Source organism: Daphnia pulicaria, chromosome 7 (genome assembly GCF_021234035.1).
Source record: "Daphnia pulicaria isolate SC F1-1A chromosome 7, SC_F0-13Bv2, whole genome shotgun sequence".
Lineage (NCBI taxonomy): Eukaryota > Metazoa > Arthropoda > Branchiopoda > Diplostraca > Daphniidae > Daphnia > Daphnia pulicaria.
Genome location: NC_060919.1, coordinates 17,023,079 through 17,037,462, shown reverse-complemented (window position 1 = coordinate 17,037,462; position 14,384 = coordinate 17,023,079). Strand labels below are relative to the sequence as shown.

Genomic DNA, 14,384 nt, shown 5'->3' with positions numbered 1-14,384 from the left:
CTTGATACGAAAAACTCCCGTTATCTCTGGTGCCGTCGTAAAATTAAACATAATAACAATTTCTTTTCAAATAAACCAGGCGTGACCGAATTTTTAAGAGATACTCAAAATTTCACAAGCGGTGTATTGAATAATAAAATTCCTTCAAAGACTGTACCGAACCAATTGACTGCCTTGTTTATAACTGACTTCTTTAGTTAAGTGGAAAGGCAAACGTAATTAAGAATCTCTCATCCATTCGAAGCCCCTTGATTACAGCTATATAATTCCAATAAGTTTTTTAAAGGCGACTTAAAATATAAAATCGAATGTGATGTTTACATGAACACATTAACATTTTTGCTAAGCCATAAAAATCCAGACAAAATTTTTACGAACCCGGATTTCCAGTATTTAGGCTATTGCCAGATGAAAACAAAGGTAAAGTACACAAATTTTTAAAAAATGGCACGTTATGATAACACCAATAACTTTGAATACACATAAGAAACTGTTAATATTGGCTCTGTATACCTCTTTTAATTAAGATTGGATGAATCATCGTCCATTTAGAGAGAAAAAAAAAACATACATTATACAGCTAACCACCCACAATGGTCCCACTAACACTTCCAAGCTCTCAGTGGCGGTTTCAGTGATAGCCGTTTTGACCATTGGTCGCAACACCTTTGATAGAATTTGTAGGCGATTGATAGAGAATATCTGTTTTCGATTGCTTGACAAAATTGATGGCACTAATGGAAGCGTTGTTCGAATCAATATGGATAGTACGCGGCTTGCGACCAAGCATGCACTGGAATCGAGTACCAGTTTTCACCGACAAAGGTTTGCCGTTCAACCTGGAAACGAACGAATACATACAGCTGTTTAATCCACACAGGCACGACAATATGAACCCATTAAAGGATTTTTTTACTTTTCGCATTGCTGCAGGAGAATTCCGACAGCTTCACCGACTCTGCTACCTCCATTTCGATCATCCGGTTGCAGAGAAATGACCAGGTCATTGTTACTCCGCAAGTGAATGACGAGAAGGTGGTCATCCTCGGAACTGACGCTCAGCGCCGTGATCTAAATTGCGAGACATGCTTTAGATTGAAAGTAGCAAATTCAATTACAGCACTCTGCCATGTTTACCTCAACCAAGGGGGTTTTATTCTTGGGTTTGAAAGTCTTCCCGTCCAGTTTGTAGACAGAAGCTTCTGTGATGAGTATAGCTCGTTCACTCGACTTGAAGCGCTTATTGTACTTGCGTATCCGAGAAGCAAACAAGATTTGTTGGATCCTGTCTTTAGTTTTCAACGTGACCAGAGCCGTAGGGGCGTTCAGCTCATCCCTTACGTAATTTCCCTCCCACCGGCGATTCAGCCCGTAGCCGGAACGTTGCCCTTGCAATGCGTCAGCGGCGGCAATCTATCAAGTGATACGGGGTTATTAAACGTTTTCTTTTTTAATTACAGAGCCATTTGCAGACTGTATACTTTAAGACGGAGTTGTGGCCAATCCTGATTAGGGATAGCTCGGATAACCATCCAAGCTCGCCAGCGATGAAAAGCAGCGTGAAACTTGTTAACCAATTTGGCGATAATTAGCGGCGACGACGGCCACTGCACTGATAAACCGTAGTCCCGCAACTGCTTCGCATTGCTGTTGTACCATAAAAAAGAAGGTATATATAATTAATTAAGCGAAAATCCAATTATGCGAATCACGCCAGAATCCTACCGGAGCGGACTGATGAGGAGTTTGATGTATGCGCGCATTTTGTACCGACGATAAGCGCCGACAATCTTTTTGGCAGCCAAGATTTTCTTATAGCGACGACGACAAACGGATCCTCTCCATAATTTTTGAAGAAAAATGACTATTCCCGGAATGAGTCGAGCGCGAGCCTGTGAATGGGAATCAAAAGTTTAGTAACGTCCAAATACATCAATTTCAACTCAAAAACTAACTTGTTCAAGCATGAAGAGGGTCTGCGGTGATCGAACAAAGATTTTCGTTTTGCCATAGACAACGTCCTCGTCGAAATTTTGCTGTTGGATTAAAATGCGGACTCCATCACGATCGGCTCCGCCACGGAAATTTGGCCAAGTATATTGGGAAACCATTTTGTATCTAAATAATTCAAAAAATAGTTACAATTTCTACTCAATCAGAGATTAAAAGGTCGTTCACCTCCTCAAGAAACGATCGTAACTCTGCCTGTAAGCAAAACCAGCTCGGCGAACACGTACATTTTCAATCAACCCCAAATAACTGACCTGTAAAAACACAAAACGACCGAATAAATTAAAATGTTAAATCATTTTTCCGAGTTGACTGTTGATATTACTTGGTGTCGCACACGTTCTTCATCAAAGAGCACAGGGGATTTTTGGTCGTTGGGTTTAATGCATCGGACATAAAAAGGTTCTTTAGATGTCAGGTTCTTAACCAATGCAATCATCGAGTTTTTGAACAGCGTTCCAGCTGTCAGTGGCCTTTTGGTTGTCTAGGAAACAAAAAATAAATTTCTTTTTGAGACTACAACATTGTGAGATTTTCCGCTCCAGAGCAGAAAACCCAGGAGGAAACAACAGATGTCCTGTCAACATTGCCTTTTCTTTTCTTTTGAGAAAAATAAAAAACAGTCATTTAACAACAGCGAGGAGAATCGTTTGTCGCTTCAACCAAGCGGAGCGATTCCATTTGTTCTCTTTCCTGGAAAAAAAAAACACCAAAACTTTAATTCACCTTGTGGATGTCTTGGGCTCCTTCAGGCCACATATGACGAATGTTAGGGTCCTTGGAACTGTAGAGCAAACGCTTGAAATCTTGAAACAATGTATCCTTGTTTTTATCCAGGAATCCGCCAACGTCGTAGACTACATCGCCTGCGTAATGCCTAGAAATGCGGAATCGATATTGATTCAATAAAACTACAACAAATTGGCTTATATGTTGCCAATAAAAAGTCGACGAGTAGTAGTACCGAATGCGAAAATCGGAGCCGTGTCGCAATTCTTTATCCAGCGGGCTTAGCTTGCGACTAGTGTAATGCTTGTGCTGTGAAAGTTTCTGATCCAGCGCTTCCAATAACATTTGATCGGTAACGCGTCCGACATTCAAGCAAGCCTCGTCCATAATGGCGAGAATTCCTTTGTGCTGCTGCTCAACCAGATCGCAGATGATCTGATTGTTGAAATAGTCGATGTTTTGCCAGGCGATGCCCTCCCGCCGGTATTCTTCTTGCTCTTGTTTCAGCACCAATTCTAATGAGCAACAAAAGGCGATTAAAAAACTGTTACTTTTCCACTTTTTTCATTTGGGGGTTACCGATGAAAAGCTGCTGCAGTTTCTCGTTGCAGTAGTTGATGCAAAATTGCTCGAAACTGTTGATGTCGAAGATCTCGAAACCGTAAATATCGAGCACACCAATAACCGTACCTGGTACGTTATAGCTTCTATCCGCCCTTTGTACTTCAATGGCGCTGTTAACTCGCTCCACAATCCACGAGAACAGACGATCGTAGAGGGCCTGGGAAAGTTCAGTCACAAGAAATAAAAAGGAGTTCACTTCGTGATTACCTTGCGGCAAATCAAATGAAGGGCTAATACCTTGGCGAAGGCGTCTCTGCCGTAGATAGCCTCGGATGTCGTGTGACCTTTCTCCATCAATTCGCCGTTGGCGGCAATCACACGATGGCACAAGGCTCGGTTCAACTCATTGGGGTCGACGCAGAGCAAAGATGCCACGGTCGACAGCGTCGCAGAATTGGCCAGGCGGGTCTTGTCGCCCTCCGATTTGAATTCCGCATTTCCCTGTAGAACAAGAAAACAATCCACAATCGTCGTTAAAAAGCCATTGGAAAAAAAATCCAAATAAGATTGAATTTGTATTGTAGTACCAGATGCAGAACGGCCGCCACAATTTTCCAGATGGTATCCACTGATGGGCCGTCGAAATTCAAGGCGCGGAAAGCGGACGAAACGTTTTTGTAATCAGTCCGGTCGCTGATGGAATCCACTTTGGCCACGCCTCCTTGGCGCAAAAAGTGGTAAAATGTCGGGTCACGTTTCAGCTGCAACTTGGCCGCCTCACCATCCGGAGCTCCAAACAACAACTGTTGGCACACGGAAATCGGAAGCAGAGAGAAACATGACGTGAGACCATTGAAAGAAAGCGACCGGAAGACAAGAAAAGGGAGGAGGAAAAGGAATTCGACTAATGAAGGACTACCACACGCTAATGGCACCCCATAACCGAGGCAATGATTATGCAAAACAAATGATAATGATGATACCTGATAGAATGAATGGAAGTTGCGCTCGCCCGCTTGTTGGACAATGACACGCGATTTCTCCAGCAGATAGTTGTTGATGTGTCCGCCAATGGGATCGCCTTTGAAATCAAAGTGAATGTCCATGTACTTGCCGAACCTGGAAGAATTGTCGTTGCGATTCGTTTTGGCATTGCCAAACGTTTCCAGAATTGCGTTCGACTGAAGAAGAATGTTTTTCACTCTGCAAACGAATCAGAAAATGTTTGTCATCATCATCATCATCATCATCATAGGTAATGACTCGACGAGAAAATCTCGGCGTGAATAGACGCCAGACGGGAAAAAAGTTGGAGAGCTCGTTTTCAATTCCGCTCAAAGTCATCGGCCTTTTTCAAACACCTAAAGGTTCAAAGAACAACGGGTGGGGGGTCTCCAGTTGTTTCGGGGGAGGGTAACCAACGAAGCCAATAATGTAACCACTGTCACGTTCATGTTCTCACAACCACTGGCTAGTGAAAAATTCTAGTCTCAGGTATCCACGAGCTCTGTTGAATTTTCGCCAAACGTTTTATGTGGTAGCCCAAAAACATAAAAAATCGATTACTAAATCGCTCGTAAATAGATCTGGGCTCCCGCATACCTACAACCCCCATGAGCACTCATATATACCGTTAAGAAATAGTAGCTACTTTAAACCCCCCTAAGACATATTACTGTACTGCTGCAAGGCTAACCTGGGAAAAAGCTAAATAATCCGTCAGTTCGGCGTCTATTTTGAGAGGGAAATTTGTGTTTGAGAGACGAGGGGGGATGTGAGTTAGCACCCCAACTACTGACGTCACACGTGCCTGCGTTCGCGCTGGCAACAGCTGCGCGCTTGTTTATGAAAAAAAATGCAACTATATAAAAGACTCTGACAAATTTATGTGCATAAGTTCACTTGAAAAGGTTTTTTAAATAAAAATACAATACGCCCGAGCTATAGAGCTACAGTAACCCGAATCCCGAGCTCAGCTAGAAGATTAGAGCCGCAGTCCAGGGACATTGAAGGACTTCATTGGATTAGTAGCTTAATAATCACGGAGATTTTTACAGGGCGTGAACACGGTGTGGACTATATAGAGCACCGCCTTTTTCCTATATAGTGGATCGATTGGGACTGTGCAGTGAGCACTGTCGACTTTTGTATGGTATGCATTCAGACAGCCCGAATGTACATAATAACGTCAAAGGTTCGTACCGTTCGATTTCTTGCTGGCCGCTAAGGTTTGTCACGGCTGCCAGGTAACGCATGATGATTTTAGAAGCCTCGGTTTTCCCGCTGCCCGATTCGCCGCTGATGACGATGCACGTATCTTTGCCATTTCTCTTCATCGTCTTGTAGGCTGCATCACCGATGGCGAATATGTGCGGCGGCCGCTCGAAAATTTCTCTTCCTGTTTAATAGAAACACAGAACGTGAATTGGCAAACATTTCTTGTGCAAGATTGTTTCTGGGTCGGAATCTAACCTTTGTATTGGCTGACATAATCCGGTCCGTAAATATTCAGCGTTCTATACGGGTTGACTGAAACACACACTTCGCCAATGTAAGTGTAAAATTTCCCTCCATTGAATCTGAAATCATTATTTTAACACATGATTAGGGCACTTGTGTGTTTAATGGACTTTGGAAGATTGGGCAACTTTGTAAAGATTGAAATAAAAACGAGAGGCATAAACTATGGCAGCTAGGTAGAACGAGATTAGATATAACGGTCTTGATTCACGGCCCAGAACGGCGTGACAGATGGCTGTTTCAAGTGGTCGTTTTTCATTGCAAAAGCAAAGGCAAACATTTCGAAAGGAAGAAAGACAGACTATTGAGTAGACAACGTTTGATATATAACCGATCATTCCTTTCGTTGTTATTTGTCTAACTGATTCCCTCCCGGTTTATTTTTCGTTCGAATATCCCATGCAAATGACCACGACGCCATCTGCTCACGCTATAATTACCACATCGGAGCTGGAAATAGGCAATCACGCAAACGAGAGGGGGGTGAAACGAAACATCAAAACATGAACTAAAACAACTTATAATTTATCTGATAAGAGGGGAAAAACCAGTCTGTCCAGCAATCTTTTTCCTCTCCAAATAATCAAAAAGAACAAATTTGCACCTAACTAACGCACGACGAAATAGAAAGATAAGAATTAAAACACGCGCCGAGATCTTTTGTACGTATTCTAAATGTTGTGGAAAGACACGTCAACATTTTAACAAGTCAAAAATTTCGCAGAAAAAGACAACTTATTTTAAAATTCCAGGACTGGCGATCGTTTATAATCTTTACCGAGGGGTCACGTCTGGTTTTTCTGGGTAAGGATTTTCGCTTTCTTTTCTAAGGTTCCGAAAATCCCAGGATTTGTCATTTTTTTTTTAACACTATCTGCTGATGTCTGCCGAAAAATAATAATAATAAAAAGATAGTACTAAAATTTACTTTTCCCTTATGACTTTTACCCCAAAACAACCCGCGACTAATTTACGACATCAAAACAATTGCTGCCCTCCCGGCTAGCAATTGTCGTTCGCCCCCGCTGAGAGACTCCTCCAGCGAGAGACTCTCTCACGTCAAAAGAATCACTAAGCTATTTGTGTGTGAGCATCTGCCATTGTAAAAATAAAGTTTGAAAATATCACCTGATTCGCAGATTGTGGATGAAACTGTCGGGAGAAATTTCGTCGAGCAGAACAAAGTCTCCTCGACCGATCTCTTCGTGATTCATCATGGTGTGAGCACAAACAGCCTCCCCCCACGCAGACTCACGCACACAATAAAAAAAAAAAAAAAAAAAAAACACAACACACAACCTTTAACAGGCGGCTTTCTCTCGTCCCTTTCTTTTTCTTCGTCGAGTCTCTATGCTGTGTGTGTGTATCTTCACTCAGTCATGTAGTATATCGCGGTTCGCCAAACACCGGCCACGAGAATGAAGGGAGAGAACAATAACTAAGAGACTTTCACGTCGTCGTTCACAATGATGAATGTACGTGTGTGCACGAAAAGAGCTTTCGCTTGTCCACACAGGTATGTGTATCAGGTGTTGTTGTTTCTTTCTTCCAAAAGGAAATGAGAAGATAAGAAACACTAGTGGAAAATATGTTTGTGTGTTGTGGTGGTGGTGGTGGGAAACAGCCACGAACAACAACACGACCAGTTCGTGCAGAAGCCAGCAGCCGACTGACTGTGGCTGTGGCACACGACACGCTGAACCAAACCCGGGGTCCGGGAGGAGTATTTTTTGTTCGTTCCCACTGCGGGGCAAGAAACGTCAAACTTGAATATATTTCGGTCGGTTATTCAAAAACTCGGGACCCAACGAAAGCTGTCACACACACACACACAAACATACACACACACACACACAATTCCGGTTGCATTAGTCACCATACTCCCACTTGGTTTGTTGTCCTACTAAGATACTGTATGAAAGTGAACCAAAATGGCAGAGCTTTTTACGAAATTAAATATTCAATGGGCCCTACCCCCAAAAACAACTTTTTTCATTTTTTTGTTGTTGTATATACCTGTCGTGTTCTGTGTAGTATACTATCTATACGTGTGGGAATTTTGGTGAGCGGCGATGTTGCCGAACAGGATGATTTCAGGTGAGGCTGAAAGGGAGAACCTGGAAGGAAACAGGTTTAGGCAACCAAATTGAAAATTGTCGCTGTAAAAAGGTAAACGAGTTCCAGTTGCCGAAACACTTTCGTCTCGTGCGAAGGTGATGGCTTAAACCCAAAAACGAGTGTGTCTGTGTGTGTGTGTCGAGGCTCATATAGCTCTAGGCGGATGAAAACCTTAAATTCCACTTGCACTTCAACCGAATAGAAACCGGGAAGCACCCCACAGTCGTCTAGCGCTGGCTGGCTAATATGCTCATGGTCTCGCCTTTTTATTTTATAAATGTCGTCACCATACTTGTCATCGTCTTTTTCATAATTCCTAAGACTATATGTACCAGCAATCCTCAACTATTTACATATGTCTTCCGGACTGTGGAAAATGGACAACTCGATTTACAGTTTACGTTTCATCCCTTTTTTTCTTTCTCTCTTTCTCCGGTTTTTCGCCTTAAGATATACAAACACAGGCATTTTGGCAACTCAAGTGTTTCTCTTTTTATCTTCGTGCCCGTGTTTGGTTCTATCTCCCCTATCACGCATTTGCGGCAGCAGCGGCGGCGGCGGCCACACCTTTTCTCGCCGACTCTACTTCCTCCGCTAGGGCGTCTGTGTTTCGTTTGTTTTGTTTCCGTTATTTACTACGGCTGACGTCACACACGGGGGATAACACAAAATTCAAAAGATTTTAATCTTATTACAGGTCCTAGCAGATTAAATTGATGTCACGAAACGAGGCGTACGACACATCGCATGCTCTTTGCCCCGACAATAGACCCTTCCATTTCGGAAGTCGGATTCCCTTATTTCTCTAGTCAGTTCATAAAAAAACAAACAAAATTTTTCAACCAAAACGATCGATGACGCAGCACGACAATTTAAAAGGATTGGATTAAACTAGAGGCCAAGTGAAAAACGGTTAGCTGATGGCAAGCCATCAAAAGTCATGTCATGACGTAAAAAAATTAACGAGCCGGAAGTATTACCGCTAGCCCAAAATGATGCAAACTCGACATTTTTTAAAGCATGGCTTTTTTCAGTTATAAAAACAAGCAATCTCTCCCCGTTCGAAGAACCCCTCCCTCACTGCATTCCGGCCGCAGGTTTCCGTCCGCTTACTAAGTCTTCATATAATCGGCAGTAGATCGTAACGAACGATGTGTCAGCGGGAGAGAGACTTTCTAAAATATCGATACTCACTTTATAACACTCTAGGTGGCAGCAGCGTTCGGCACTTCCTTGCAGGGAAACCTGGCGATTCTCCCCCTTTTCTGGTTAAATATCCGACACGGATATTTGCATCTGAATAGACTATATGGAGAGAATTCTACAGGGGCCGCATCCGGCCGTGGGCGATACAACAGAAAATAGGGAAGATGTTGCGTGAAATAAAAGAGCAGCGAGTTCTGTTTCGTAACCGGTGTGAGAAATATAAAAAAAAAGTAAAAATAAGAAAAACGAAAAATTTGACATTGGAGTAACCAGACAAGATTTACTTTCAGAAAGCCACTGGGGTGTGTAGTAGTACCCGACACCAATGCTATTATACGTCATGCGCAAAAAAGGTGTTTTGCTCGAGGCGTTCGCCTCACCCAATTGCAGAAGAATTCACAGTTCTGGGCCTATTTATGTCTTGGTTTCTTGTTGTTCGAATTTCGGGTACTTGGCTTCAACGTCCGTCCATGTCATCTTGTCGTAGGAAAGATCCCTTACAACGCCAGCAATCTCTTTCAACTGTAGACGAAATGGTAATTTTTTTGAGTTAAACAAGAGACTTTCTTTCGTCTGGAATGACGTCAGAGCTTACCGGAATACGAACTTGACCCATCGAGTCACGTTCACGCAGAGTGGCAGTGTGGGGCTCTTTCAGAGAATCGAAATCGATGGTAATTCCAAATGGGATGGCGATTTCATCAGTTCGAGCGTATCGGCGACCGATAGATCCGCTTGAATCGTCAACGCGGTTCGACACGTCAAGGGCAGTGAGATCACGCGCTAAAAGGAAAGAAAAAGAGAAAGCATATGAAACACTATAGTTCCCAGTTGCCAAGAAAAGAACTTACACAGTTGGCGGATGTATGGAACAAAATCCGCATTGTTACTTAACGGAAGCACCGAGCACTTCAATGGAGCGATAACCGGAGGTAGAGAGAAATACTAAGGAAATCACCCACGCAAAAAAAAAGAATAAATATTAGAAATATTCTGAAATGACGACATCCATCCGGTGGTTTTGTACTAACCGTGCGTTGGCCACCGTCACTTCTAACTTTGAAGTTATGCTCAAAGATCGAGTACATAATCCGACCGATACCGAACGATGGTTCAATGACATTCGGCACATATTCTTCTACGTAAATGGTTTTTTGGTAACGCTTGACTTCCAACATGTCGGGTGTCAGGACGTAGGAATTGGCACCGATCTCAAGAACATATTTTCCGTTGTTTTTCAAAGATTCTTCCACTTCAGCGACAGTTGAAGGTTCCAGCTTCGAGAGCGCTTCCATAATTTCTTTGGCTTCCTTCTTGAACGATTTGCCAACAATGCCTTTGTTGGCTACAGCCTCAACGACGTCGATAGTCTTGGGCTCGCGCAACTTCCTTTCAGCAACCAGGCGGACCCCGGTGGATTTGGTGTGCTGGGACAAGTCGTAGGCAGATCGATCGGCACAGCCGACACATTCAACCCACCCCTTGATATAATTAAAAATATAAAGTCGATATTGTTCAAGTTAAATCATAGACAAAGAGCTTACATAGGAAGTGAGACATTCAGCATCCCAACAATCGCAGGCGTAGTGAGCCATTTCGTTGTTCATATGCTGACGGAATCGAAGTTTCCGGGGATCCACTCCGACTTTGACCATGTATTGTTGGATCCGAGCCATGAAATATGCCAAAGTTTCATTAGCAATGATTTTGTCATCCACTGCCTTGCCGATAGTGACAATTTCAGCTGCTTTGCCATCCATTTGGTTGCAGGCGGAATACAAGAGTACCTGTGCAATAAAGTTGGATTATTTCACAAGCTAGAAATTGTAATCAATTCGGTAACTTACTTGAACATCTCGAACTTCACTAAATTTAGGATGAGACTTGTCCGTTGGATCGCAGAAATGTTCAATTTCTGCCATCGTAAACTCACGAACGCGGATCAACCCCGAGCGAGGAGAAATTTCATTGCGGAAGCTATTGCCAATTTGAGCTGCTGCGAAGGGCAGTTTTTCCTTAAGAAATTTGTTCGATTGTTAACAGAACAATGGGCTAAAAGTATCAAAATAAATTATTACTTGATTGAATTCCAACAATCGCTTAAAGTTAACAAAGATTCCTTGTGCTGTTTCAGGTCGCAAGAAGCCTTTAACTAGGCCAGTGGGGCCAATGTAAGTACTGAACATCAAGTTGAATTCCATAGGATCGCTAAGTTCGTTGTTGGTTAAGGGTGCTTTCATCTCAAATTTTCGGAGAATGACACGCATTTCTTCCTTGTTCATTCCATCGAGCTTAATGACAATGTCTTCACATTCCAATTTGACTTCAGAAGTTGTTTTCTTATCAGATTTGACCTTTTCTAGATGGGCTTTGATCAAATGGTCCAGGCGGAAACATTCACCATTTTTCTCATCCTTTACCATTAAATCAGCAAAACGATCAACATGGCCAGAAGCCCTGAGATCAGACATGAAAAATTGAGTTTGTAACAAAAGAGATTTTGCGCCATAAAAAACCGGTTACTCACTTTAACACAGGTTCAGGAGTAAGGATTGAACAATCAACTTCCAACATTTGTTCCTCCAAGATGAAAAAATTCCTCCAGGTACTGAGCATATTGGCTTTCATGGCACAGCCCATTGGACCAAAATCAAATTGGCCAGTGATACCTCCATAGATGGCAAAGGACTGGTCAAAGAAGAATCTTCTCTTTAGCAAGTCTTCCATTTTAGCTCGGTCAAAAGAAGCCTCCACAGGAGCCAACTCCAACTCCTTATCTTCGAGAATCTTTTTCCGAGCCTTCAGTTCGGCAACAGCTTTCTTCAAATCAAGCTCAGGAGCACCTGATTCTTTAAGTTGACGAACAATATCTCCCTAAATAGAGGAAACAATCAGGTCACATTTTATTCAAGTTGACTTGTCACTAGCAGGTAGTACTATAACGAACAATAATCATCATCATACAAACCAAATACCTGCTCTTTGACAGAAGCACGGAAAGGTGCCAAAACTTCTTCAATCTTAGGATCAGCCATTATGTTAATAAACTGAATCTTTAATTTCTGCTTATCCTTATGCCTTTTCGAACCCCAAGCGGGTGCCTGTTTTTGAGATCTCAAAGAAGAAAGAACGTGAAGCTTTCTCGAAAAAAGGAAAGGTTTAATCTTGGTCGTGCAAGATTGAGTGCCAAGGAACTTTCTACTAAAGACTAGGGAGGCTACAGTCTTAACAACAAAAGGAAATTTCATCAGCAATTTTGAGGTACGGAACGTGGCAGACCGGCCAAGAACCAGCCCGTTATTTTCGTCTGCCAATGTTGCACGATTAATCAAATGTCTCCTATGAGATGAAGCGCTCCCAGCGGTTAATTTTAAAATTACGAAAATGAAAACGGAATTCAAGGTCCTCAAGGTCCTCCTTTTTTATTATGTGCAAATTGATATGACGTTGTAGAGATGATGGCGGTGGACGCAACATCGTATAACAAACTTAAATGTAATTGGGGTAAAAAATTTAAAAAATCGTGGCTTCTTATTTTGGAAAATAACAAAAGGGACGGTATTTTAGAGTGATATCCAACCTGGGTACACGCTTTTACTTTACTGACTGCGCACTGGACCACTTTTCACTGCCGACTACACCAAAATAATACGATAACGTGAATTGTCTCCTAGAGACGAACGCAAATCATATGTAGTCCTAGTAATAATAACTCGCGGTTCAACCTTCGGTTTAGTAGGCTCCCCAGTGTCTACTCTAAGATCCTTCGATTTTGTTAAACCATTAAAATCACGTTGCGTTTAAGCGTGATTGCATCCGATCGCATCGAAAGATGAAAAACAACAGCCCAAAAAATCAACAAAGTTAAATGTAGAAAGAAGGATGAAAAAGCTTTGATAGGAATAGGCCGCTCAAGGACGAAATCGCTCGCTCAAAATTCCCATCGGGCCAATTGGCGCCTCGAACCCCTTTTCTAATACAACACTAATCACCTTTTCAACGGAACTCCCAATTTCTTGTGAACAGAATATCTTTTTTGTTTATAGGGAAAAAGTTCAGCGTCGGTTTGTTGGTCTCAGAAACACCTTGTGTTTGTTGGACAACATAAAATGGTTTTGATAAGAATTTATCTTTCAATATTCGGAATATATTTGGACATAAGTTTGCATATAAGCGCGCATATAAGAAGCGACACAAAAATACTTTATTTTTCATGGAACATAAGAAATACGACTGTTTATTCTCAAAATTGTCAACAGTCGATTTAATCAACATAAAGTCAAATGGAAATCACTGCACAATCAAATCAGATCGTAACTCTCTTCAAGGGGTGATTTCTGGCAGCCACAGTCGAATAGGGCTCTCCGCAGCAGGGCTTGATGGGTTCATTTCAAATGTTCGTTTCATTAGGGGCTTCATTCTGGGCTTTAATGCACATAGTAATTACGACAATGTTGTTAAGGAGGATGAAGAGGTAAACGATGCAGAAAAACAGAATGGAGTTGGCTCTTGAGTTCTTTAGATCTTCACACAGAAAATCTTGACAAAAATGCAGGAATTTATTCGACAGATCAAAAATATTTCAAATTGCAAATAATGAAATACCTTCCAAATGATCCAACCCAAAAGAGTTTTTCTCTCCGTAGGAACATTGCTTGACTATAATCTCTCTGACATAGCTATCGACAAGCGCGGATCCATAAAAGATATCCAAGGCAACGGATGAAATCGAAAAAATCAGAGTCCAAACGATCCTGTGGGTAAAATATAAAAATGGTCGATGATTTTTTGTTTTCTGAGAAGCGAAAGTACCGGGATTTTGTCGGTGTGTAGGAAGCGCTGAAACCGATTAATCCCGTCACTATATGAACGATCATAGGCACCGAAAATACAGCGATGTCATAGGTATGATCCTGATGGTTTAGAATAGATACGATTGCCTTGAAAAGTAATGAATAGTCCACAATTAATGTACAGGCGAGGAAACAATTGAAACTTGAAAGCGGGCTTCAAAGTAAAATCATCTCTAAATAAATGAAAAGGATTCACGCATAAATTCAACTACAATGTCATGAATACACAAAGCGCTTACCTTAAGAACACAATTTAACGGTAAAACAGCGTTGATAACAGAGCATGCTCTCAAAAAGGTAAACTTTATCGACTTCATCTCTGGTGGAGTGGAATAGTAGAATGCACAGCAATAAGTTTAAGTTACCTCTTAACCGTAGGCCTGC

The 14,384-nt window shown here is 42.0% G+C and overlaps 2 protein-coding genes across 3 annotated transcripts; both read right to left on the bottom strand.

Annotated features, from left to right (window-relative positions):
- Positions 1 to 106: 106 nt before the first annotated feature.
- LOC124348857 (unconventional myosin-Id-like) lies at positions 107 to 9,537 on the bottom strand. 2 transcript variants are annotated; one of them, XM_046799200.1, is made up of 18 exons: positions 9,432 to 9,537; positions 9,136 to 9,341; positions 5,776 to 5,882; positions 5,506 to 5,701; positions 4,287 to 4,506; positions 3,891 to 4,106; positions 3,601 to 3,804; positions 3,319 to 3,520; positions 2,975 to 3,254; positions 2,737 to 2,887; positions 2,336 to 2,494; positions 2,179 to 2,264; positions 1,956 to 2,118; positions 1,726 to 1,892; positions 1,482 to 1,647; positions 1,138 to 1,413; positions 917 to 1,071; positions 107 to 839 (listed from the first exon to the last, which is right to left on the bottom strand). In XM_046799200.1, exons 4-18 carry the CDS (start codon positions 5,637 to 5,639, stop codon positions 632 to 634), a joined length of 2,787 nt encoding a protein of 928 aa, XP_046655156.1. In that variant the 5' UTR covers positions 5,640 to 5,701; positions 5,776 to 5,882; positions 9,136 to 9,341; positions 9,432 to 9,537; the 3' UTR covers positions 107 to 631. The 2 variants fall into 2 exon arrangements, with proteins under 2 accessions (XP_046655156.1, XP_046655155.1); XM_046799199.1 differs by lacking the exons at positions 9,136 to 9,341; positions 9,432 to 9,537 and adding an exon at positions 6,952 to 7,871.
- On the bottom strand, positions 9,408 to 12,470 carry LOC124348886 (glycine--tRNA ligase-like). The gene is made up of 9 exons (XM_046799261.1): positions 12,123 to 12,470; positions 11,675 to 12,021; positions 11,226 to 11,604; positions 10,995 to 11,162; positions 10,692 to 10,934; positions 10,179 to 10,628; positions 9,999 to 10,092; positions 9,743 to 9,930; positions 9,408 to 9,669 (listed from the first exon to the last, which is right to left on the bottom strand). Exons 1-9 carry the CDS (start codon positions 12,393 to 12,395, stop codon positions 9,562 to 9,564), a joined length of 2,250 nt encoding a protein of 749 aa, XP_046655217.1. The 5' UTR covers positions 12,396 to 12,470; the 3' UTR covers positions 9,408 to 9,561.
- Positions 12,471 to 14,384: the final 1,914 nt, after the last annotated feature.

What these genes read in the sequence shown, in the direction of transcription:
- LOC124348857 (XM_046799199.1), bottom strand. Translation starts at nt 7,040, where the DNA reads ATGATGAATCACGAAGAGATCGGTCGAGGAGACTTTGTTCTGCTCGAC. An exon ending in AAGAACGTGTGCGACACCAA is followed by an intron (nt 2,265 to 2,335) that starts GTAATATCAACA and finishes GTGTTTTTACAG; the next exon opens with GTCAGTTATTTGGGGTTGAT. An exon ending in CTCCTGCAGCAATGCGAAAA is followed by an intron (nt 840 to 916) that starts GTAAAAAAATCC and finishes GTTCGTTTCCAG; the next exon opens with GTTGAACGGCAAACCTTTGT.
- LOC124348886 (XM_046799261.1), bottom strand. Translation starts at nt 12,395, where the DNA reads ATGAAATTTCCTTTTGTTGTTAAGACTGTAGCCTCCCTAGTCTTTAGT. An exon ending in GTGCTTCTGTCAAAGAGCAG is followed by an intron (nt 12,022 to 12,122) that starts GTATTTGGTTTG and finishes TCCTCTATTTAG; the next exon opens with GGAGATATTGTTCGTCAACT. An exon ending in CTGAATGTCTCACTTCCTAT is followed by an intron (nt 10,629 to 10,691) that starts GTAAGCTCTTTG and finishes AATTATATCAAG; the next exon opens with GGGTGGGTTGAATGTGTCGG.